The 22,896-nt window shown below is 46.1% G+C and overlaps 1 protein-coding gene across 1 annotated transcript in view; it reads right to left on the minus strand.

The window, feature by feature from the left end:
* Nucleotides 1-5,199: 5,199 nt before the first annotated feature.
* Nucleotides 5,200-22,896, minus strand: part of LOC102874158 (adherens junction-associated protein 1-like) — a 186,489-nt gene continuing 168,792 nt past the window's right edge. The window contains exons 5-7 of the mRNA XM_006885922.1: nucleotides 11,349-11,436; nucleotides 7,480-7,722; nucleotides 5,200-5,272 (exon numbers count right to left, since the gene is read on the minus strand). Coding sequence (XP_006885984.1) covers nucleotides 5,200-5,272; nucleotides 7,480-7,722; nucleotides 11,349-11,436 — 404 coding nt within the window. The remainder of the gene's footprint in view (nucleotides 5,273-7,479; nucleotides 7,723-11,348; nucleotides 11,437-22,896) is intronic.

Consider the following 22,896-nt stretch of genomic DNA (forward strand, 5'->3'; position numbering starts at 1 on the left):
GCTCCGAGGGAGAACTGGGAGTATGATACTGTGAGAGAGTTCCTGCCCTCCTCGGAGCAGGAAAAATAAACCAAATAATCAAAACCCAGCAGCCACTGACTGACTCCGTTCTGACTCAGGATGACTCTTTGTACATCAGAGTAGAAAGTTGTTCCACGGAGTTTCTAATAACTGATCTCTTTCTCTTTTAAAAATTGATTTGGAAGTAGACTGGCAAGTCTTTCTTCTGAATAGGTGCTACATGGACCTGAACAATTGACATCACCAAGTGTGTTAATTGAACCATATAGGGACTCACCAATCGGGTCCACGTTTCCTTAATCTGTCTCTAGGGAGATGGAAGCACTTCCTTCCCCAGGCTCTAACTAGAATGTCTTAGGAGGGACGTTCTAACTCCTAAGTTGGATACAGCAATCAGGAAAATCTATGGAAGATGGAGGAACAAACTAAAACACATGTCTTACAAGTTTGTTTTTTTACAGTGGGTGCTAGGCATCCTATTCTAAAGGGGCAAGCAAATTTTTAATATTTCGAGACAGCTTCCCTGCATCCTGAAGAGAGCAGCCAAATGAGAAATGGTTGACTCTGGAGAACATTATGCTGAGTGAAATATCCCAGTCACAAAAGGACAAATATTACACGATGCCACTGTTGTAGAATGGGACTGTCCTTGGGGTTGGGGAGAGACTGAGTAAGATGGGTTCAATAATGTATACTGCACTGAAACAGAGGAGGGAGAAAACTGTTTAAAAGAGATATATAACTAGGTATTTCTGTCATCACAGGAGACTAGAGCGAGGGCTACATGGTGGAGGGGACCTGGGGGAGGGTTTGTAAAACAATGAAAGAATCTTTTCTTTTACTTTTCCATAATTTTTGGACTCATGTACTTATAACTTGTTAGTCAAATTTGTGTCTTCTAGGTTGCAACACCCCCATGATACATCTTCAGGGATATGAACATGTACGGCCAAGCACAATCAATAAGAGTGCATCTAAATTCCAAAATCAATCTCCATAACAGTCTATGTGTTTCCTACTGCCAAAGGGGCCCTTTAGAGTAGTGAGAGAAGATCTTCACCCTGAAACCCACAGCGTCCCTTTTCAGCAGGAAGTAGCTAAGAGAATACGCCATCCCCTTTTCCTTATGACTCAGGGTGAAGTCTCAGGGAGGAGTGAGAGGGAATGGAAAAGGACACACTGACAAAGAAGATTAATCAGAAATGGCTTTGACAAGCACTGTGGCATTTGGACAAGAACAAACTGGGAGGAGGGTAGAGAGAATAGTGCAACAATGAATGAATGGAAACCCAAAATCTCTGTAAATGTTTATGAAAATTAATAAAATATAGGAAAAAAATGAGAAATTCCAATGTCAACCCACTTGGGGTTGGGAATCTCTTAAGGCTGAGCTGGGCACTGAAACAAGACGCTAAGGCACGGTGGAGAAGGGTGCAGCTAGGACACTGTGAAGGGATTGATGGAAACACTTCTGACTTGTGGGGCAAATAGTTAAGTAACCATGGTGTCGGGCTGGCTGGGGGTAGTGCAGCCTCACCGCTACATGGTGAACCTCAGAAAGTCACTAACCGTCCCTGAAGCCTCAGCTCCGTCATCTGCAAAATACGAGTGTTAGGAGGACCTAGTGAGTTCCTGATACCAAATGCTTTGAGCAATTCTAGGCAGGCGGTGAGCAAAGCGCCGACAAGCTGTGTCGAACATGCAGCCACACTTATTTTCCTTGCATTTCTCAGAAGTGGTATTTTCCCCCAAACTGAACGTTTGTGTCAATCCCAAAAGTCCATCGGTATTATTTTTCCAATGCCGTGTGCTCACTTTTGTGTGGTACATTTTGTTTATTGGCACAGTACTTCAAATTTATCCTAATGTATACTTAATGGAATAGAGTGTAAAAAAAAAAGAAATAAAAAGATCCATGTAACTTGCTTTACTGGGATATTTGTTCTATTGTGGGGATCTGCAGCTGAATCCACCATACATCCGAGGGACGCCCCTACCTCACTGGGAAAGGGCTTCCCACATCTGCTGAAGGGAGCTGCCTGCAGTCACTCCCTCACTAATAGCCGTCAAGTAGAAAAAGACTCACAGATGACCCTTCAGTGGATTTTCAGAGGTTGCCAATTGCATTGAGAGAAGATTGCTTGTCTTTTTCTAGTGAAACAGTTGGTGTGTTTGGGGTTTGACCTATCTGCCTTTAGGTTGACAGCCCAACTCCGTATCCACTGGGCCTCCAGAGCTCCCTCTACCTGCAGTATAAATGGCAGATGACTGTGGCAGGAGGAGGTCTTTCTGTGCAAGTTATACTTTCCTGCCATTCTGATGTTCAGTCTTCGTGGTGACACTGGCCCCCCCTTGGCCGTGGCCCGTGCGAGCTTCCCAGGAAGGCCACAGACCCTGCTGCTATGAAGCAAGCTGTCTGGAATTGACTTGGCTGGAGCTCCAGAACAAGCTCAGTCTGTAGCCTGGATGAGTGCCACGGGGGCCCAGGAAGGATGTGGTTCTGATTTGTGAGCTGTGCCTGGAACGTGGGCAATAGAACGGATCTTCCTGACCCACATGGACGCAGTGGGGACCTTCAGATACAAACTTGTTTCCATTCAATCTAATTACATCCTCTGCTTGTTGGCTGAACACGGTGCCCAGAGGGCCATGTTGGCTTCAAGACTGGCAGTGAGGGCTGGAAGCCTGCTCTGAAGCAAAGAGTGCTGAGATTAGGGACCAATGAATCATTTCTATTTCTCATGCAGTTGACAACCCTGGCCCCAGTTAAGTGCCACAAACTGAGTCCTCAGAAGGCTACCTGTGTCACTAAAAAAAAAAAGAAAAAGAAAAAGAAAAAAAATAAATAAAACACCCAGAAACCACCAACCAAAGCCAAAAAGCACCATGTTCCTGATTTACCTCCTCTGCCATGAACGTGTTCTGTTTTGCTGTCCACATCAAAAGATGAGTAAAATGGAAATGACAGTTTTTAAATAAGGCAGCGGTAGCATTCTTGATTTTCATGTGGGAGACGTGACTCTGATTTTAGGTCAGTGCTCTTCATAGGTAGCTATCATCCACGTGCTGTAAGCAGGACTGCTAGGCGAAGATGGAGCAGGAAGAAAGGTCTGGTGATATACTTCCAAAAAAAGGTCTGGTGATCTACTTCCAAAAGTCAGCCAGTGCAAATCCTGTGGATCGCACAGGTCTAATCCACAACTGATTACGGGGACTGATGCAGGTCCGGGCAGCATTCTGTTCTGTTTTACACCCAGTCACCAGGAACCCTGGGCTGCCTCATGGACGGTAGTGAACAACAATTTTCCAACATTAATATCCCACTCCAAAATTGGTTTCTTAATCAGGGAGCTCTGATGGCGTAGTCTGTAGGGAGAAGCCCTGTTAACACAATGGTCACGCCTTCCTGGTAGTTTAAATCCACCAGCAGCTCCACAGCACCAGTGGTAGGTCTGCTCTGAGTGGGATTTGACTCCACTGCAGTGAGACTGTTCAGTCCTCTGGGAAGGACTTGATACCATACTTAAAAGGAACATTTTTTGGGGGGAGACAGGTAGAGACTAGCTCTGTGGGTTAGCATGAAGAGCAAAATGTGAATCCTTAGAAAACCTCGCATAAAAAGGAGACAAAAAATGAGAAGGAAAAAAAAATCACAAACAACAAGCAAGAAAAAAAAATCCACCTCTGGGCGGGGCTGCATCTAGACTGCTTATAGAATATGCAGTCAACTAGGCAAAATGCACTTTCCAGCCGGCAGCCCGAGCCTTCGGAAGATTCAGCACAGAAGAAAGCAATTTAACGTTAGCATTAAAGTTAATATCATTGAAAGCAAACCAAATGTTCTTATCCAACAGAGCATGGAAAATTCATCCTGTTTGGGTACCAGTCCCCGGCTTCAAATTAGTAGATGTCTCAACTCTTCACTTTCTTTCTTTATCATTTTCTCTCTTATCTCTTATTTTTATATTTCAAAATTGTATTTTAATTCTGCTCTGCACCCTCCTCCCCATGTAAGGACATGTGATGGAGGCGTGATTCCTGCCCACTGAGCTGCTGCTCTCATATCTTCCCATTGAGAGGAATGAGAACTGTAATTGTAACTTGCTTTGAGAAGTGAGTTTCCCTCCACCATCCAAGTGATGTTCCTCGGAGCCTTCCCTGGGGGGCTGGGCTGGCACTGACAGTTGTAGGCATAATGCTGAAACTGGGGTGCATGAACATCTGTCACTACTTTCATGTGGAATATGGGGGAACCCTTCTAACAAATGCAACCAATGTCCCAAAAGTCGAGCATCCCAGTTTGCACTTCAATAAACTATACCACAAGAGACAACATCAGGATGGATGGTGAAGAGATTGAGAGTGTTCACAGCTTTAATTTGCTTGGCTCCACAGTCAACACTCTTGGCACTAGTAGCCAGGAAATTAAAAGACGCATTGCCATGGGAAAGTCTGCTGTTAGGGACCTCTCCAAAGTACTGAAGAGCAATGGTGTCTCTCTGGAGACTAAGGTGCATCTGATACAGGCCATGGTCTTTGCTATCACTTGTTATGCATCAGAGAGTTGGACAATGACCAAGGAGGATTGATGCCTTTGAGCTGTGGTGCTGGAGAAGAGTATTGAGGGTACCATGGACTGCTGGGAAAACAAACAGATTCATCCTGGAAAGGGCTAAAACGGGTGGCTCCTTGGAGGCAAGGATTCTGAGGCTCCATCTAACATACTTTGGACATGTTGTAAAGAGAGACCGGTCCTTGGAGAGGGACATCATGCTTGGGAGGGTGGAGGGACAGCACAGGAGGGGAAGGCCCTCTATGAGGTGGACTGATTCAGTGACTGGGGTAATTGGGATGGGAGAGTCAGAGACAGTGCGATTGGCACAGGACAGAGCAGAGTTTAGGGCTGTTGTACATAGGGTCACTATAAGTCGCAAGCGATTCGACAGCACATAACAACAATAACAACAACATACCTCAAGAAACCCCCTCCCACCAGACCAAGAAGGGTTCCCTACTATCTCTAAGTGGAGACACGGTTGGGAAAGGTGAGGAAAAGAGGAGAATGGAGGGGGAAAAACCCAACACAAAAACCAATCAAGGAACCAAGAGAAGTACATACCATGAAACAGACACATGGCGTCTGCCCTGCCCCCAGGAGGTAAAAAAGTCTTCGGCCAGTCAGCAGGAGATTTCAAACCATTTCTCAGACACAAAGGCCACAGGAATAAGATGCCGATCAGAAGAAGAGGGTCTGCAGCGAGCAGAAAAATGGGCTTGCACGTGCTGGTACATAACACACAACAGGCAAGCCGGTCAGGCCTGCTGCAGGGAACTTGGGAAGAAAAGGCTCCCAGGAAGGGAATGCTCTCCTGGGACTTGAGGGCGACTCACAAGGACAGACGCCTGTGCCTCTCGGTGCACACAAAAAGGCTCTTACACCCCACACTTGCCATTCACCCGCAGTGGCTCTGAGTGCATTAAGCCAGGGGATTCTATGGGCTTTTGCATGGTGGTCAGAAGGTTGGCTTTCCAGCATAGCTATGCAATGCTTAAATTTTTGTTTTGGAATCTACAGGACAAGCCCAGAGCCCAGGGTCCTTATACCCAAGAGCAGATGTTCAAAGCCCTCTTTACTTCACATTAAGGAGAAGGCACAAGCCTGACTCAGAGAATGACACAGTCATTTTTATCAAGGTGGACACCAAGCCACCATTCACCCAGATCCAGTGGAACCCAAGAGAGCATGACCTTAGCACAATAAGCAAGAACTCTTTCCACCAATACTTCCACACCCGGATATAAGATCTCCCACCAGGTCCACCCATGACATGGACAGGGTGCTCAACACAACAACAGGGGAACAAAAATGCAAACAAAACCACCAACTGATAGCCCATGTCTTTCTTCACAGCCCCCGCCCCACATCCAAGACCCCAGAACTGGTTAGCTAGGATTCATATGCAGACCAACACATAGACATTAAACAAAGTAGTTTTAAAATCCCTTGGCAAATTATTTGTGGATTCAGTCTTCAAATATTGCAGGTGAAATTAAAATTATTTAGAATAGTGGTTCTGAGATTGTTCCCCTACTGAAGAGAAGATTCTAGAATCAAGTATGGAGGTCTAAAGGGAGGTGTACAAGAAGGCACTTGAAGATCCCATACTCCTTCAGTGGCCGGGAAAAGGACACATTAGTATGGGGGCACCAGAGTTGGCCCCAATATGTCTAGTCTCAGAGCAAATCCACCAGCCCCACAGAAGCAAGGAAACAAATGGTCCTTTCTAGAAGTTGCCTCCCCCACCCGTTCTCCTCACCCCAGGCTCCAACAGGAGCCATTTTTCAGAACTTCGGGCAGTGTTCCCTTGAACTAATTCAACTGCTAAACAGAAGTCCATCAGCCTGATGTCTTACTCATTTCTCCCGAAGGTTTCTAAGTTGTGGGAGACTTTTTTTAATTTGCAAAATGATGCATGAGGGCATGCTCATTTTTAAAAAAATAGCTTATTGATATTTTAATTTAATTCTGGATAAACCTTGGGAAGCTGACTCAAGAGTTTCTTTAAATAGTCCAAGGGATGGTTCGAGGGGCATGTCTTCTTTGAGGGATTATGCATGAATAATGAAAAAGAACATTTAATTAAAAAAGAATGTCTGGTCAAGGAGCCTGGTTGGTATTTGATATTTTTGCTAGATTTGCCGCTGACATTTTATTGATGGGAACCCAGACATCCTGGTTCATTTGCTGGCATTTTGGAAGGCTAGCAGTTGCAGAGCTGGTGTTTGAACCAAGGAGGAGGCTGGGAGCCCTGTCGTCGTGGACTTGTGCTTCCGGCTTCCAGCAGCTGGATGCTCTTCCAGCCACTAAACAACTAGATAACTGGGGCGCTCGGGTGTCTTAATGGGTAAGGAGTTAGGTTACCGACTCAAGGCCAGGGGGGCTGAATTCACCAGCTGCTCTGCAGGAGAATGATGGCCGATCTCCTGCGTGATTTCGAGCCTTTGAAAACTAGCTGGAGGGTCAGCTGTGAGCTGGTTCTGACTCAACAACCATGAGAGAGAGAGAAGAGACAAGCGCCTTTGTTGGTGTGTACCATTGAGTCATAACTGACCCTCCAGCAGATTTTCAGAAGCATTTAATCACATGGGAAAAGACTGCCCATCATTCTGACACAGAACTGCCAGTGGATTCAAACCATGTGCTTTTGTGTTGGCAGCGCAATTCCTTACCACTAAGCCAGAGCCCTGGAAATGGATTCTGGTTGGGTTATTGTCTCTGGAGAACTGTTCGTATCTACCCTCCCCTCTTGGTTTGCCATACGGGCTGTTGGCACTTATTCAAGATAGGCTCCAACATGTCAATGGTCCCTCCTTGTCTGCACCCCAGCTCCAGGGCCTGTGAGGGGCTGCACCTCAAAGAGCTTTGCAACACCCAGGGATACCCAACTCTGAGCTTACCTGTTTCCATTAAAGGTGGATTTGTACTCGCCCGCCGGGAGCAGCGTCTCGTCGGTGTAGACGGGCACGGATGCCCTGACACACTCGTGCGAACACTGCAAGGTCTCGTTATAGGCGGTGAAGATGTCCAGGTTGCTGGGCACCCGGGCGGGCGTGAAGTCGGTCAAGTTTTGGCAGCTCTCCTCCTGCTGGTTAATCTTCCGCTGGTGGCTGTTCCGGCGCGTGTTCCCGCTTTGGGCACAGCTGGAAGACAGAGGAGTTGGGGTGGGATGTGGGTGGGGGTACACGGGACACAGGATGAGGCAGGGATGTGGGGCAAACACCAAACTCACAAACACAACTTCAGCACTTGAATGTAGAACCTTCACTGCCAAGCATTAATTATACCTGAGTTAATAGTAAGTGGTAATTCCCAGACTCTTCAGAAGGATCAACCACAATCAAGCAATCAGGACTTTTTTTTTTTTTTGTAGAAAATTTCAATTTTAAATGTGGGCCATTATTGCAGGGAGAATTAGGAGATAAGTGGTTGAGCTGTGTTATTGGGGAGCCTGGCCTTGTTTTGCTCAAAGAAGTCAGATGGTTCCCCAAGAAGTTCATCAATGGGATGGAAAAGCAGGGTGTGTACCAGCCATGGAATTGGTGTGGGGTGGAGCAAGGGTCTTCGTGTGATGGGCCAGTAATTCTTCCTAGAGTGGACTTATCTTTAGGGAGAGCAATAAGCTCAGAACTGCTGGTCCCCGGCCCCTCACTAACCAACATTCCCAGGTTAGAATTGAGAGCAGTTTGCCCTTCACCCCTGGAACTCCTGTTGTAAGGTGTCACAGACTTCATTCCAACCTATAAAAACCAGAGCATAACTACCCCATGGGTGGTTCTAGGTTGTGTGATCTTAACAAGAACAAATAGCCAGAGTTTACCACCGAGGGACTGTTGGATGGTTTTGAACTACAGACCTTTAGCTTAGCTGCTGAGAGTGGTTCTGCTGCCAGGGTTCCTTGCCTGTCTGTGTTTGTCAGTCCTCTGGATCATGGGAGATACAACTCAGGGCAGGCATGGGAGTCCCACCACCAGCAGTCATGGGTGAAGGAGGGTAACCAGTGGCTTTCCCTGGGGCCTGACTTCTGATGATAAGGTTTTTGCGAATGAAGAGGGACCAGCCCCATCAAGGTGTGCAGGAGGGTGGCTGGGAGCGACACCTCTGTGGCTCAGGGGTCCAGGGATGCCTTGTGTCCCCTCAGTCTTTATGCTCAGAGTCCATCTGGGATAAGGGACTGTAGGGTAGAGTGGGGATAGTTCATGACTCCAGTCTCCATCTGAGTCCCGGCCATTCCTCGCCTTCTTCATCTTCTCAATGGAAGAAATCCCAGTTCCTGCAGTAGGAGCCCTGACCCATCCAGAAAGATTAGAAGATGAATGAATGTTAGACCCACCTGAAAAGTTTTCCGCAGAGGAAGCTCTATTTCAAGTTCATGGAACACACTCATCTTCCGTTTCCCTGGTGTCACCCACCTCTCTTGGGCCCCATTTCTTTTTCACAAGGCCTCCCAACTCAAAACCAAGTCTACCACCAAATAATCAATTCTAACTCTTAACAAATCTTCACTGGGCTCCTCAGGATATTCATCTTAACAGGAGCAGATTTCTTTCTCCTAAGGAGTAGCTTGTGGGTTTGAACTGCCAACGTGTTCATCAGTAGTCTCATTTTTAACTTACTATGGACCAATTGGCAGCATTAGGATGGATGGTGAAGAGATTGAGATTGTTTAGTTTGCTTGACTCCACAGACAACAGTCTTGGCCCCAGCAGCCAGGAAATTAAAAGATGTATTGCCATGGGAAAGTCTGCTGTTAGGGACCTCCCCAAAGTACTCAAGAGCAAGGGTGTCTCTCTGGAGACTAAGGTGCATCTGATATAGGCCATGGTCTTTGCAATCACTTGTTATGCATCAGAGAGTTGGACAATGACTAGGGAGGATAGAAGCAGAATTGATGCCTTTGCGCTGTGGTGATGGAGAAGAGTACTGAATATACCACGGATTGCTAAGAAAACAAACAGATTCATCCTGGAAAGGGTTAAACTGGGATGCCCCTTGGCGGCAAGGTTCTGAGGCTTCATTTGGCATACTTTGGTCATGTTGTAAGGAGGGACCGGTCCTTGGAGAAGGACATCATGCTTGGGAGGGTGGAGGGACAGCTCAGGAGGAGGAGACCCTCTATGAGGTGGATTGATTCAGTGACTGGGATAATTGGGATGGGTGTATCAGAGACAGTGCAATTGGCACAGGACAGAGCAGAGTTTAGGGCTGTTATACGTAGGGTCTCTATGAGTCGCAAGCAACTCAATGGCACATAACAACAACAACATATCAATGCTACGTAGATCCCAGTGTGCTGAAAAACCTAAGCAATGTCTGTCCATTCATCGAACAACAGATGACAAAGTCAACTTTCTCTTTTGAAGAGAATGATGTTCCTTCAATAAGGTAAGCCACGTCCTTCTGTCCATGGAATTTCCGGTCACGTAGCCATACCACTGAGGGGTTCAAAGGCCCTTCTCTGCTCAGCACTGGTCAAGAAGCCCTTCTGTGAGCTGCTACGCTTTCCTCATCAACTGTTACCAAAAAGCAATGGACCCAGATTTTATCAATCATTAGGAGATGGCTACCAGGTGTCCTGGTGCAGCCCATGTGACGTCTGCACTCTACTAAGGTCACTGTGGTCCCTGTCCTAGGTATTTTTGCCTCCAGGGGCTTCAGGCGTGTTGTGCACAGGGTCACTATGAGTCATGCTCCACTCAAAGGCAATCAACAACAACCACCCCGAGACCTCCCTTGATGATCCTAGGAGCTCCCCTGCTGTCTCTATCTTCTGAGTTCCCTGAACACTACCGCTATCTAGAGAAACAGCTCCCTCATTCCATACAGGAGTGTAGGCTTCTCTGCTCAAAGGAGGTATGCCTGTTGCAGGAGTCACTTCAGGCAGACTGGAGCCTCCGGCGCCCCAGGTGAGCAGCAGGGCTGCCCAGCATCCCTTGAGTCTCCCAGGGGAGCAGCAGGTGCACACACTTGCAAGGCCAGTCTCAAAGTAGGCCAGCTTCCACGAGGAAGCAGGCGAGAGCGGCCGCCTGTAGCAAGCCATAACCTATTTCCACGAACACAGAGCGGCTGCCAGGGGTAGACAAGCTTAGAACAAGGAAAGCTGGTGATGGATGGCCCAGGGGCAGTGATAGGTGGGCATGCTCCCGCCTGGGAAGCTGAGAAGCAGGGTGCTGTTTCAGCCTTTCCAGAGAAGGCTAAGAGGGAAAAGAATAAAGGTTTGTGCTTTAGCGGGCTCCATCCAGAGGTACACTTGGATCAGATCTGGGGATAGGCTAAAATTCAATAACTTTTTCAAGGAGGCTAAGGTAATCCCAGAGTGTTCAAAAAGTCAGCGGAAAAGGCCACATCCCAAAGGACAGAGGCCTGGCAGTGTCCCTATCCTGGCCAAAGTGCGCCATGGCTGAAGGCAGAAGAGCCTAGAATAGCAGTAAGGACCTGGCTGGAGTCTTAGATCAAAACGGGGACACTGATCCTCTCTGTCTGGGACCTGGGTCAGATGTGAAAAGCAGGGACCTCACTGTGCCCACTTCTAAGGGGTCCCCTTCTTGTTGTCAGTTCTATAGTGACCCTATAAGACAGAGCAGAACTATCCCACAGGGCTTCCTGAACTGTGGTCTGTATGGGAGACCATCAGTTCTTTTCTCTATGGAGTAGATAGTGGGCTTGAACAGTTGATCTTATGGATAGCAGCTAAATGCTTAACCATCACACCAATAAGGCTCCCTACGCTTAGAACCCCCCACTCCCAGGCTCGGTCAAGGATCCTTACCAATTTTTTAAGACAAGAGTTGTAATCAGGGCAGCTATGACCATGATGAGGGAGACGGTGATGGTGATGATCTGATGGACAGCCAGACCTGCAGAGGAGAAAGGGACAGAGTGGACAGGTGAGCCAGGAGCTGAGAGGCTGCCGCGCACAAGGACAGGCAGACAATGACAGGGACAGGTGCCCTGCAGACACCCCGGATGGCCAGGGACACTGTATGAGGTATGGAGGGTTACTGACTTCTACCCCCACTTTCCGCTGCATAGAGGCTCTCGTCTAAGGCTCCTCCCACGTGGAAACCAGCAAAGGAAGTTGCCAGTTCCAGCCTTATCCCTTTTCCACTGTCCTTGCAAGCTTACAGTTATAACCCTCCCACCAGGCTGTGTCCTTTCTCATGCTGGCCTCAGGGAGGAAGTGGCTTCTGAACTGACCCAGGAGAGCCTAGGACTCATCAGGGAGTTGGGAGACAAGAGACACAACAGTCCACACTCAAAATCAGTGCCCACTTTCCCAGCTGTATCTCACACCAAATACATCTGGCTGATGGCTGGGGCGAGCTCCATGTATACCTATTCCTGGTCCCATAGTGTATAGACCCTTATGGCCATTTACCAAGAAATTAGTCTTAAACATAGATGTCACCTCACCACTGAGCATTGTCCTCATGGGGGGAAATTCAAAATATGTAACTGAAAGTTGACATGGTCAGCAAACATGTTTTCTCTCCATATTTCCCCTTCTTGTAGGGTTATTGTTATCTGTCAGAAACTATTTCATTCTGAGCCTCCAGGGCGAGCCCCACAAGATAAACGGGGAAGCAACTGTATTAATAGTGTAGACCTCCCTTACTGTGTTCTTTCTACTTGCTAGCCCCTGGTTCTAAGAGTCTTTGCTGGGTACTGCGTGCCGGGCTGTGCCTGTGGAGACCAGTTCAGCAATGGGGCCTATCCTTCTGGTGTTTAAAGTGGCAATGCTGACTTGGTGGCAGTTAAGGGCACCTCATCCTGCTGTTAGCGGGTGTCAGGTCAGCCTGACTCGTGGCCACTTGGTGTGTAACTGAACAAAGCAGCGCCCTGTGCTGCACCATCCTCATGACCCTTGGTGTATCGAAGCCCACTGCTGGAGCCATTGTGTCAATCCGTCTCATTGAGGGCTCCCTTCGTGCTCTCCGACTCTGTATTTGACCAGATAGGCTAGCCTCTTTTAGTAATTAGCTTGTATTGATCCCCCAGATCACAAACTCTTTGCTGTGACTTGATTCTGACCCACAGAAACGCTCCAGGACTACCTTGGCTTTCCAAGGCTATACATCTTGAAAAGACTTTCAGTTAGCACCCCAAGTGTTCTAACCGCTGTGCCACCATGGTTCCAAAGTTCTACATGTCTGGCTTCACCGGAGCAGCCACTGGGGCACAGTCTGAGGGACTTTTGGCTGCTAACCCCAAACCACGACCTCCTGGCAGTTTGAATCCCCCAGTCAACTTTGTGGGAGAAAGATGGGCAATTTCCTCCTCTGTCATTTACAGCCTCTGAACCATTCACCAGAATATCAGCTATGAGTCAGTTCTGACTTAACAGCAAAGACAACTATTGGCTACTGCAGACAGCCGGGAGTTGGCTTTCTCATCCTGGATCACCACATTGGCTTGTGGAGTCTCTGAGGCCAACGGGCGGGCAGCTGTTGGAGGGTGGCTGCTTATACTGGCTCCCTTGCTTTCCAGGGCTATGTTCTCCTGGTCCTGCCTGGAGGCTGCCATTGAAATTGGATGTGTTCCTCCCTGCGTCCGGGCTTCCTGAATGGCGATGAGGCCAATGGTGGTAGTGATAGAACAGTCACAGAAACACTTAGTACGCGCTAGTGAGCATTAGACATCGTACTGCATGCTTGGCAGGCATTATATCACATAGTCTTGGTAATATAATAAAAAAGGCAGATTTTATTTTGCCAGTTGTTGTTGTCAGGTGCCACTGAATTGATTATATATAGCTCATTTCAGAAGTGAAAATCATATTTAGGATGTCTATGTAAATGCCTGTGGTAGTCTCAGGACTGCTGGCTCCCCAGCCACCACCATGACCATTTTGTACACGACACCTTCCTAAGCTCAGACCAGGCTCATCTCAGAACTGGCTTTGCTCTGACAGACTCCCCTTTCAGGAGAGAGGCTAGGTCCTTCTCTTTATTCATTACTAGGAAAGTAACCAACACAAGCCAAATCTATTGCCATCAAGTCAATTCTGCTAGTAGTGACCTTACGGGACTGAGAAGAACTGCCCCATTAAGCTTTCCAAAACTGTAAATCTTTCATAGTACAGATTATCATATTCCCCTTCCCCCATGGGACAGTAGATGGGTTTGAACCACAGAGTTTTCAGTTAGCTAGCAAGCAAGCAAGCACTTTAACCATGGTGTCACCAGGGCTCTTCACTGGAGGAAAAGCCTGGAACAAAACCGGTTATAAATCATCTTTCTCCTGCCTGGACAGGTCCCATAAAGCATGTTCTAGGTCCACTCCATGATATTCTCAGCCATTCGTTGGCTGCTATAAACCCCACGGCAGAACTGCCTGTCTCATGGGTTACACCTCCCGTGCTCTAGGCCACAGCTGACAACTTAAGGCCTGTGGAGATGGGATGGACGCCATAGGATGAGTGAAAGGATCCAGAGCAAGAGAAGTGGGAGTGATGGGACCCGAGTCAGGCTACAGCCAGGACCATCTGAGTGCTCTGAAAATGCCCTGATGTAAGAAGGGCGCTTCTCATTCATTCCCAAACCTTAGTGGAACCAGAGGAGGCCCAGGGAACTGCAAGACCAGGCCTCTTGCTCTGCTTCCAGAAGGTCACAGTTTTTCAATCTCTATGGAATGCTCCTCCTCTGTACTCACGGGGCTGACCCGAGTCAGCATCAACTCAACCATAACCACGACCACTGGACTCCTTACTGACAGAGCGCTGCTGCTTTACTGCATCCTTGTGGGAACAAAGTCCTTGAAAAGGAAAAGGCTCATGACCAACAATCGAAAGACTGATGATCCAGTTCCTCCTGCAGATGGAGAAAAGGTGGATTCTCTTCTTCCAACAGATGTGTACAACTGAGGTCTAGAGAGGGAACAAGAGACCCACCTGCTGATGACATTAGAAGCCCAGGCCTTAACTGGATGGGCTTTGTAAGACATCGAGCCTCTTAAGAGGGAGACCTGACCTTCATTACTTGTTTATAACCTGCTTCTCTCTCTCTCTCTCTCTCTCTCTCTCTCTCACACACACACACACACACACACACTAGCATCTTGCAACATTAGTTGTGTGATAGACTATTCAATTCATATTAAAGAAGCAGAAAATAAGAAGCCAGGGAAATGAAAGAAAGGCAAAGACATAGTTCCAATATTCACCTAATTCTGGAGACCTTTTTCCTATTTCTTTGGGAACTTTCACCATAGGATCTTGTCTGCCAATTTGCTCTATTGAGGTAACCTGGGGTTGCTATGATACTAAACCCTGTGCCACCAGTGTGTCAAATGCCATAACAGTTACCGATGGTGGACAGTATTTGGTGGAGCTCCCAGGTTAAGATAGCCTTGGAAGCAGGAGTGGCATCAACTTCCTAACCAAGATGCCTCTGGAAACTATGAATTTAGAGAAACGACAATAGTTATAGAACAGGATTCAGGGCTTTTGTGTGTAGGCTCGCTATGAGTCGTGCTCAACTAGACGGCACTTAGCAACAACAATAGGGGGTTAATCAGCATTCAAGGTCATGGGTGGCACAGTAGATGAAGCACTGGAATGCTGAGATCTTAGAGTTGGAGGATTGAATTGGCCAGCTGCTCTGAGAGAGAAAGATAAGGTAGTCTTCCCCATATAGCTTTACAGTCTTGGAAATCCAATGGGCAGTTCTATTCTGTCCTATAAGATCAATATGAATCAGAATCAACTTAATAAAGTGGTCTTGGCTTCTTTTGACTAAGGCCATATGGGGAGAAATAGAGTGATAATATATTGACCCTTTCTCAAAAGATTGCTCTGTACCATACATTTTGCTAATCTTACACACATAATAGAATTTAATTCATTACTAGTTTTATTTGGAGAGGGATTTTTTTTAAACCTGTCAGTCTAACTAGAAGTGTGATACTCAAAGTGAATAATTTCCCCCTGCATTCTCAGCAGAACCAGGATAGAAAGTGAATTCTCTACGTGAGTGACCCAGAGAACATCAAACATGCTCCATTCCACACTATGGCCACCTTTCAGGAATAAAGTCAGTTAGAGGTCAACATCCTATTCATGTTTTCCTGCAAAGCAGAGACTCCGTGTGCTAATATCTGACTCGCGGGCTGCAGATGGGCTGTGGGCCTCAGGGGCCAGGAAGAACCGGCTGCATTAAGTCAACTTTGACCCCTATGTGTCAAAGTAGAACAGGAGTCCATTGAATTTCCAGTGGCTGATTTTCTTCAAGTCTTTATTTAAGGTACTTTTGGGTAAATTTGAACTTTCAAACCTCAAGTTCAATACTTAAGGATACTTTGGATTGAAAAATTGAACGATCCAGGAAGCATTAAAAGAAGAGGAAAGAGTATACAGAGTCATTGTACCAAAAGAAATTGGCTGACACAGAAGAATTTAATGAAACAACGTATGAGCAAGAGCTTGTGGTGATGAAGGAAAAAGTTCAAGTTTCTCTGAAAAAATGGGCAAAAAACAAGGCCCCAGGAATTGATGGCATACAGATTGACATATTTCAACAAACAGACGTTACCCTGGATGTGTTCACCATGTTGTGCCAAGAAATCTGGAGAACAACCACCTGGTCAATTGACTGGAAGAGATCTATGTTTGTTCCCATTCCAAACAAAGGTGATCTGACAGAGTGTGGAAATCATCGAACAGTATCATTGATATCACATGCAAACAAGAGTCTGCTGAAGATTATCCAAAAACAACTAGAACAGCACATCGACAGAGAACTGCCAGGAGTGCAGGCTGAGTTTAGAAGGGGTTGTGGTACTAGGGATATTATAGCTGTCAGATGGATCTTGGCTGAAAGCAGAGAGTACCAGAGGAATGTCTATGTTTTATTGACTATGCAAAGGCTTTTGACTGTGTGGATCACAACAATCTGTGGCAGACTCTGAGAAGGATGGGAATGCCAGAACACTTGGTTGTGCTTATGAGAAACTTATAGTTGGACCAGGAGGCAATTGTCAGAACAGAGCAAAGAAATACTGCATGGTTCAAAATTAGGAAGGGTGTACACCAGGGATGTGTCCTATCTCCATATCTTTTCAATCTCTATGTTGAACAGGTTATCCGGGAGGCTGGACTTTATGAGGAAAAATGTGGCATCAGGATTGGAGGTAGACTCATCAACAAACTCCGTTATGCAGATGACAACCCTGCTTGCTTAAACTAAGGAGGACTTGAAGTGCTTACTGCAGAAGGTCAAGGAATGCATTCAATATGGATTAAAGATCAAAATCAAGAAAACAAAGATTCTCACCACTGGGCCATTGTTAGCATTAGGATGGATGGTGAAGAGATTGAGATTGTTCACAGCTTCAGTTTGCTTGGCTCTACAATCAATACTCTTGGTACCAGTAGCCAGGAAATTAAAAGGCAAATTGCATTGGGAAAGTCTGCTGTCAGAGACCTCCCAAAATATTGAAGAGCAACGATGTCAGTCCAGAGACTAAAGTGCATCTGATACAGGTCATAGTCTTTGTAATTACTTGCTATGCATCAGAAAACTGGACAATGACTAAGGATGATAGAAAGAGAATTGAAGCCTTTGAGCTGTGGTGCTGGAAGAGAGTACTGAATACACAATAGTCTGCTAGGAGAACAAACAAGTTTGTCCTGGAGAGGGTTAAACCAGGCTGCTTCTTGGAGGCAAGGATTCTGAAGCTCCATCTGACATACTTTGGACATGTTGCAAGGCAGTATCAATCCTTGGAGACAGACGTCATGGTTGGGAGGGTGGAGAGACAGTGCAGGAGAGGAAGATCCTTGATAAGGTGGATTGATTCGGTGGCTGGGGTAGTAGGGATAGGTGTTTCAGATACAATAAGATTGGCATGGGATGGAGTAGTGTTTAGTTAGGGCTACTGTACATAGGGTCGCTATGAGTCACAGTGACTTGACAGCACTTAACAACAACAGCAACAACCACCTTTTGGTTAGTAGCCAAGCATGTTTACCATTTTCACCATCCTGCCCAGGCTAAAAGCAGAGCTATCAGACAACATGGTTATGATGGTTGAACAAGGAGCATGTCTTCTGACACATGGTCCAAAATATACCTGTTAAAAGCAAGTTGCAAGATGAAGAACTCATGAGATGCCTCATCATCTGCACTCTTTTTGAAGGTTTGCTACTAAGCAAGAGAAATGAATAATCAGTGAGTGCATTATGCAGAGCCCTAAAGCCTCCTATTGTATCACTGAGCTTTCCCTAAACACCACAACTTTCCCGCCCCCCCCACCCCATCTATGTAAGTCCCTAAAACTTGGACTGGCTCCACGGTCTGCAAATCTCTCCACAAAGAACCAGATAATAGTTTCTATTTTGCAGTCATATTATCTATGAAACAGCTATTCAACTCTGGCTGTGACTGCATTTCAATAAAACTTTATTTACAAAAATAGGTAGGGGGTGTGATTTGGCTGATGGCCTATAGTTTGCAGACCTCTGATTCAGATGAACAGTCTAAGATGAGAAAGTTTGTTTGTAAATTAAAAAGAAATATACAGTTATCCTAAATGGTTTGTGGACCCCAAATGCAATCTTTTGGTTTTAGCGATAAGAGCTTGGAGGCTCCTTCATCAAAGGAATTTTTTGGGTGGGATTATTATTAGTCAGTGTTTGTGTTATTAAAAGGTAACCACAGACTTTAGCTTCTATCAGGCTATACTGTGGTAGCTTGCATGTCTCGATGCTGGAATCTATGAACCCCATTTCAAACATCAACAGGGTATACAGGTTTCAGTGAAGCTTCCAGACTAAGAGAGATAGAAAAGAAAATCTGTGATCTACTTTGTAAAATTTAGTCAATGCAAATCTGCTGAAAGCAGTGCTAGAAATGAGCCCCTTGGATCTGAAGGCACTAAAAACAAACAGTGGCTACAACCGTGAATTGAAGCACATCGACATGGTGACGAGCACATGGGGCTGTTCCCTGTTCCATTTTAGTGACTATGGACTTGGAGTTGACTCAACATCAACTAACAATAAACTGCATTCAAATATTTCAACCATTTACCTACATCAATATATCACATTGGTGGTGAAAGCAAACAGCATCTTATAAAAGGTAAGAGTGTTAAGATGATAGAATCATTTGTGTCAAGAAGTATCTCATCTTCTTGGTCTTGGACTTGACCTGTCCCATCAGAATTGCATCATTTTTGGGAAAGAAAGACATCCCCCCTCTTTCTTTCCTTCTTAACTGGCCTCTCACAGAACTTACACCTTAAACTGTGCGCTTCCAGTCATGTCTCCCATGGCCATTTAATCCACACTCAGATCATCATCTGCTCATAAACCCTACTTGACCTTGGCCATCCCTGAAGTAGTTTCCAATAGTTACTGTGTGGACTATGGTTTGGCTGTCTATGAAGCTACCTTAAGGGAATGCACACACGGCACCCCAAAGAACATTAAAAACACAGCAACTTGCTTCTCTCTTTAACAAAGGTCAATATTAAATGTCATCTCCCAACTCTTTGTAGTTCAGATATGGTTCCCAAGCTTGGATGCATGCTGTGTTGGGATTTTTGCTTTTTTTCCCCCTCTGACAGGTGTTATTGTTCCTGCTAATTTAGGGGTTCATTCTGCTCCTGGTAATTGCCACTGTATACTAATGTGCTAGGAATCAGCTGCCATCCAGATAATGAAAAATTATACCCAGAATAATGGATGGGGACAGATGGATTACCGAGCTCTGCATCAATCAATAGGGCTTTTTATGGTTATATTTGTGGTGGTTTGTAATAACATCAGGCCCTGAAGATGGATGTGGAAGTTGGTAATCCATCTCCGTGTCTGGATGGAGCCTCATTAAGTGAAGGCAAATCAAACAAGCGACATTGTCCGTTGTGAAAGCCAACACATGGAAATTTCTTCTGTAGCATTGAGAGGGGGCACTGGCACATCTGGCTGGCATCCTTGGATGAAGGAAAGAGCAATGGCCCAGGAATTTGCCAAGGCAAATGGATGCCATTTCTGTATTGATAGCAGTTCACTGCATAATGCATTAGAAGCATAATGCTTGAATTATATGGACAGAGATCCATTGATCATGAGCTATCAGGGTGTTATATTGGACAGAGGAGTTTGGTTAAGGGAGGAGGGACAAAAGGGATCCAAAGGGCTCATTTCATTGTCAACAAGCCATTCTTTTTCTACAAAGACCTGTAAAACGCTCACGCCATGGTACTGTTGTTAGGAATCAGCAAGTCAGAACTGACCCACCACTGACCCTCCAGCAGGTTTTCAGAGAAAGTAAATCACAAGGGAGGAGACTGCCCCCATCTTTCTCCTGTGAAGCAACTGATGGATTAGAACTGTGTGTCTTCAGGAAAGCAGTTCAACTCCTTACCGTTAAGCCTTGCAGTAGTAGCTCAACTCCATACAAAGTTCTTGAAAACATACTGTCTAAGATCTCATAGCCTGAAGTAAGTGAAAGTTTAAAGTATCCATGGGAAGCCAGCAAGGGACCCAGAGCAATCTGACTCTTGAGTGGTGGGATCTCAAGGCTGAAAGCTCATTCAGAGCTAGTTGGCCACCTTCTGGAAACATGCGAGTATGAGAAAATATTTTCTACAACCAGAGTGGTGGTGGTGGTGGTGTTGTTATGTGCCATTGAGTCGTTTGTGACTCACAGTACAAGAGCCCTCAATGCCGTTCTATCCTGTGCCGACCTCGCTGTCTCCGACACACCCATTCCCACCACCCCAATCACAGAATCAATCCATCTCATTAAGGGTCTTCCCCTCCTGCGCCATCCCTCCACCCTCCCAAACATGATGTCCCTCTCCAAGGACCAGTACCTCCTTGCAACATGCCCAAAGTATGTCAGATGAAGCCTCAGAATCCTTGCCTCCAAGGAACAGCCTGAATTCACCTTCTGGATGAACCTGTTTGTTCTCCTAGCAGATCATAGCATAATCAAAACTCTTCTCCAGCACCACAGCTCAAAGGCATCAATTCTCTTTCTATCATCCCTAGTCATTGTCCAGCTCTCTGATGCATAGCATGCAACTGTGAGGACTATAGTCTGGATCAGGCGCACCTTAGTCTCCAGACTGACGTCGCTGCTCTGCAATACTCTGGAGAGGTTCCTGATAGCTGACTTTCTCAATGCAATTTGTCTCCTTAGTTAAGGCAAAATCTTTTTTCTTCAGGAGGGAAATTACAAGTCTCTCTAGTGTAAGTAAGAGCACGGCTCAAATGAAAACAGAGCTGTTTCAAGAAAACAGCTATTACTGATTTCATGGGACTCACTTCTTTACCACAAAATCGTGGTGGGAACAAGTATTCTGGGAAGCATTCCTCCCAAGGACCCTTAAGGGCAGGCAGGAGTCAGCCTCTCCTCCGTGGACATGGGTGATGTCTGGAGACTCTGTTAGTTGTCACAAACCAGAGAACCATTGCTACTATACTCTTGGTAGAATGCAGAGATGCAGCTCAACATCTCACAGCACTCAAGACAACTCCGTACCAAAGCACCCTGGCCCAACGTATCAATGGAGCCAAGGCTGTGAAGTCCTGGGCCACTCACTCTCAGTAATGCCCTACGTGTACATTCAAGGGTGAGAGGTGAACAACCCTCTTCCCATCCCCTCTTCTCCCTCCAGCACCTCCTGTATTAATAACAAAGGCAGAGATGGCAACGGATGAAGAACTGACTTCCACAAGGCATCCGCATCAATCCACTTAATGAATAAAGCCTAGTGTTGTCAGTCATGTGTGCCAAATAATGTTGGAAGTGCATTACCTGAATTAGCTCACTTGGAGTTCACAGGGAGAGCTGGGCACAATGATTGTCCTTGTTTCCACAAGGAGGCTAGCTAAGAGATCTTTTCAATGTCACAAAGTGCGATTCGTGGGGTCCCCAAGTCCATCCTCAGGTTCAAGAATTCACTAGAAGGACTCACAAAAAGCAGCTAAGCTGCCATACTTAACGGCCATTGTTTTTCACAGCACAAGAGGTTCAATCAGTCAGCTGTGAGCAAGGTGCTAGGGGCCCAGGCCAGGAGACTGCGGGCAGCTTCCAATTGTTCCTCCCAGTGGAGTCACACAGACAAAGCTTATCTAAGCAATACTGCATGGCAGTATGCACAGAATATTGCCGGAGCAGCTTCCCTGAGTCTTGGCACCCAGGTCTCCTAGACATGGCTGCCTTTCCATGTGGCTGACTTTCTGAGTCCCTCTGGATGTCAAAATGACACTCAGTGGCTCAGGGCCTCCATCACTCATCACACTATTAGCATAGATTCTGCTATGGTTCAAGTCCTCCTGTAAACTAAGACATGATCTGGCAGGATATTCCAAGGGTTTATATTCCAAGATTTCCAGGAGCTGGGAAACAAGGGAGAAACCTTTCTTTGTGCAAGGCTAATGCTTCATTGCACACACAGCTGTTTCTATTGTTTTCTTGTGTTATCGAACTGATTCTGACTCACAGTGACCCCACGTGTTACAGGATAGAATTGTTCCATAGGGTTTTCTAGGATGTAATCTTTATGGTAGTGAATTACCGTGCCTTCTCCTGTCGAGTTTGAATTTTGAACTGGGTGAGTTAGTAGTCAAACTTTTAATCATTGCACATATCAAAACCCAAAGCAAAACAAAATAAATCCATTGCCCTTTCAACCAATTTTGACTCTGATGGGCTTTGCAGGACAGTGCGCTCTGCCTCATATGATTTCCAAGGGTGTAATCTTTATGGAAGTCAACTATCATATTATTCCTTTATGACCCTTTGAGCAACATCCCTACTCAGAGGGAACCCTGCTGTCATTGAGGTGAGGCTGAGAAGGTGACAGCCCCCAAGCTCTTCGTGGAACCCAAGTTTGAAAGTGTAGTTTAGGATAAATCACAAAGATAGTGCTAAGGAACGAGGGTGGATCTATGCTTCCATTCAGGTCTAAAACTGACTGATGTGTGTGCTCTTTTTAGCAAAGAGTTGGCTCCAGGTCTTATGTGCAGAGCAATCTCCAAGGAGAGAGCCTTCTGGCTGAAATTTAACTTGTTTCTCTCTGCAGCCAACTGAGGGAAGCACAGACTTACATTCTAGGTTTTATGAGTCTAGTGTCAGAGCCGACTCGGGTCCCAGCTAGTGTCCAGAGATCTTGGCTGGCAGAGTCCCTCACAGACTGCTGCACCTTGGTCATTGGCCACCCATCTGGAGAGAGTCCTTTTGTTCAAGGTCAAGGCCCTTGGAGAATTAGAACAAGGGAGGTTGAGAGTCCCTTATTCTAAGCTTGCAAAATTATGACCCACCCAACGCGGACTTTCAAGCCATTTGTTCAGTTTCTGAAGACAGAAG

The sequence above is a fragment of the Elephantulus edwardii genome, unplaced genomic scaffold, assembly GCF_000299155.1.
Source record: "Elephantulus edwardii isolate Elephantulus edwardi_28Jun2011 unplaced genomic scaffold, EleEdw1.0 scaffold00045, whole genome shotgun sequence".
Classification (NCBI taxonomy): domain Eukaryota; kingdom Metazoa; phylum Chordata; class Mammalia; order Macroscelidea; family Macroscelididae; genus Elephantulus; species Elephantulus edwardii.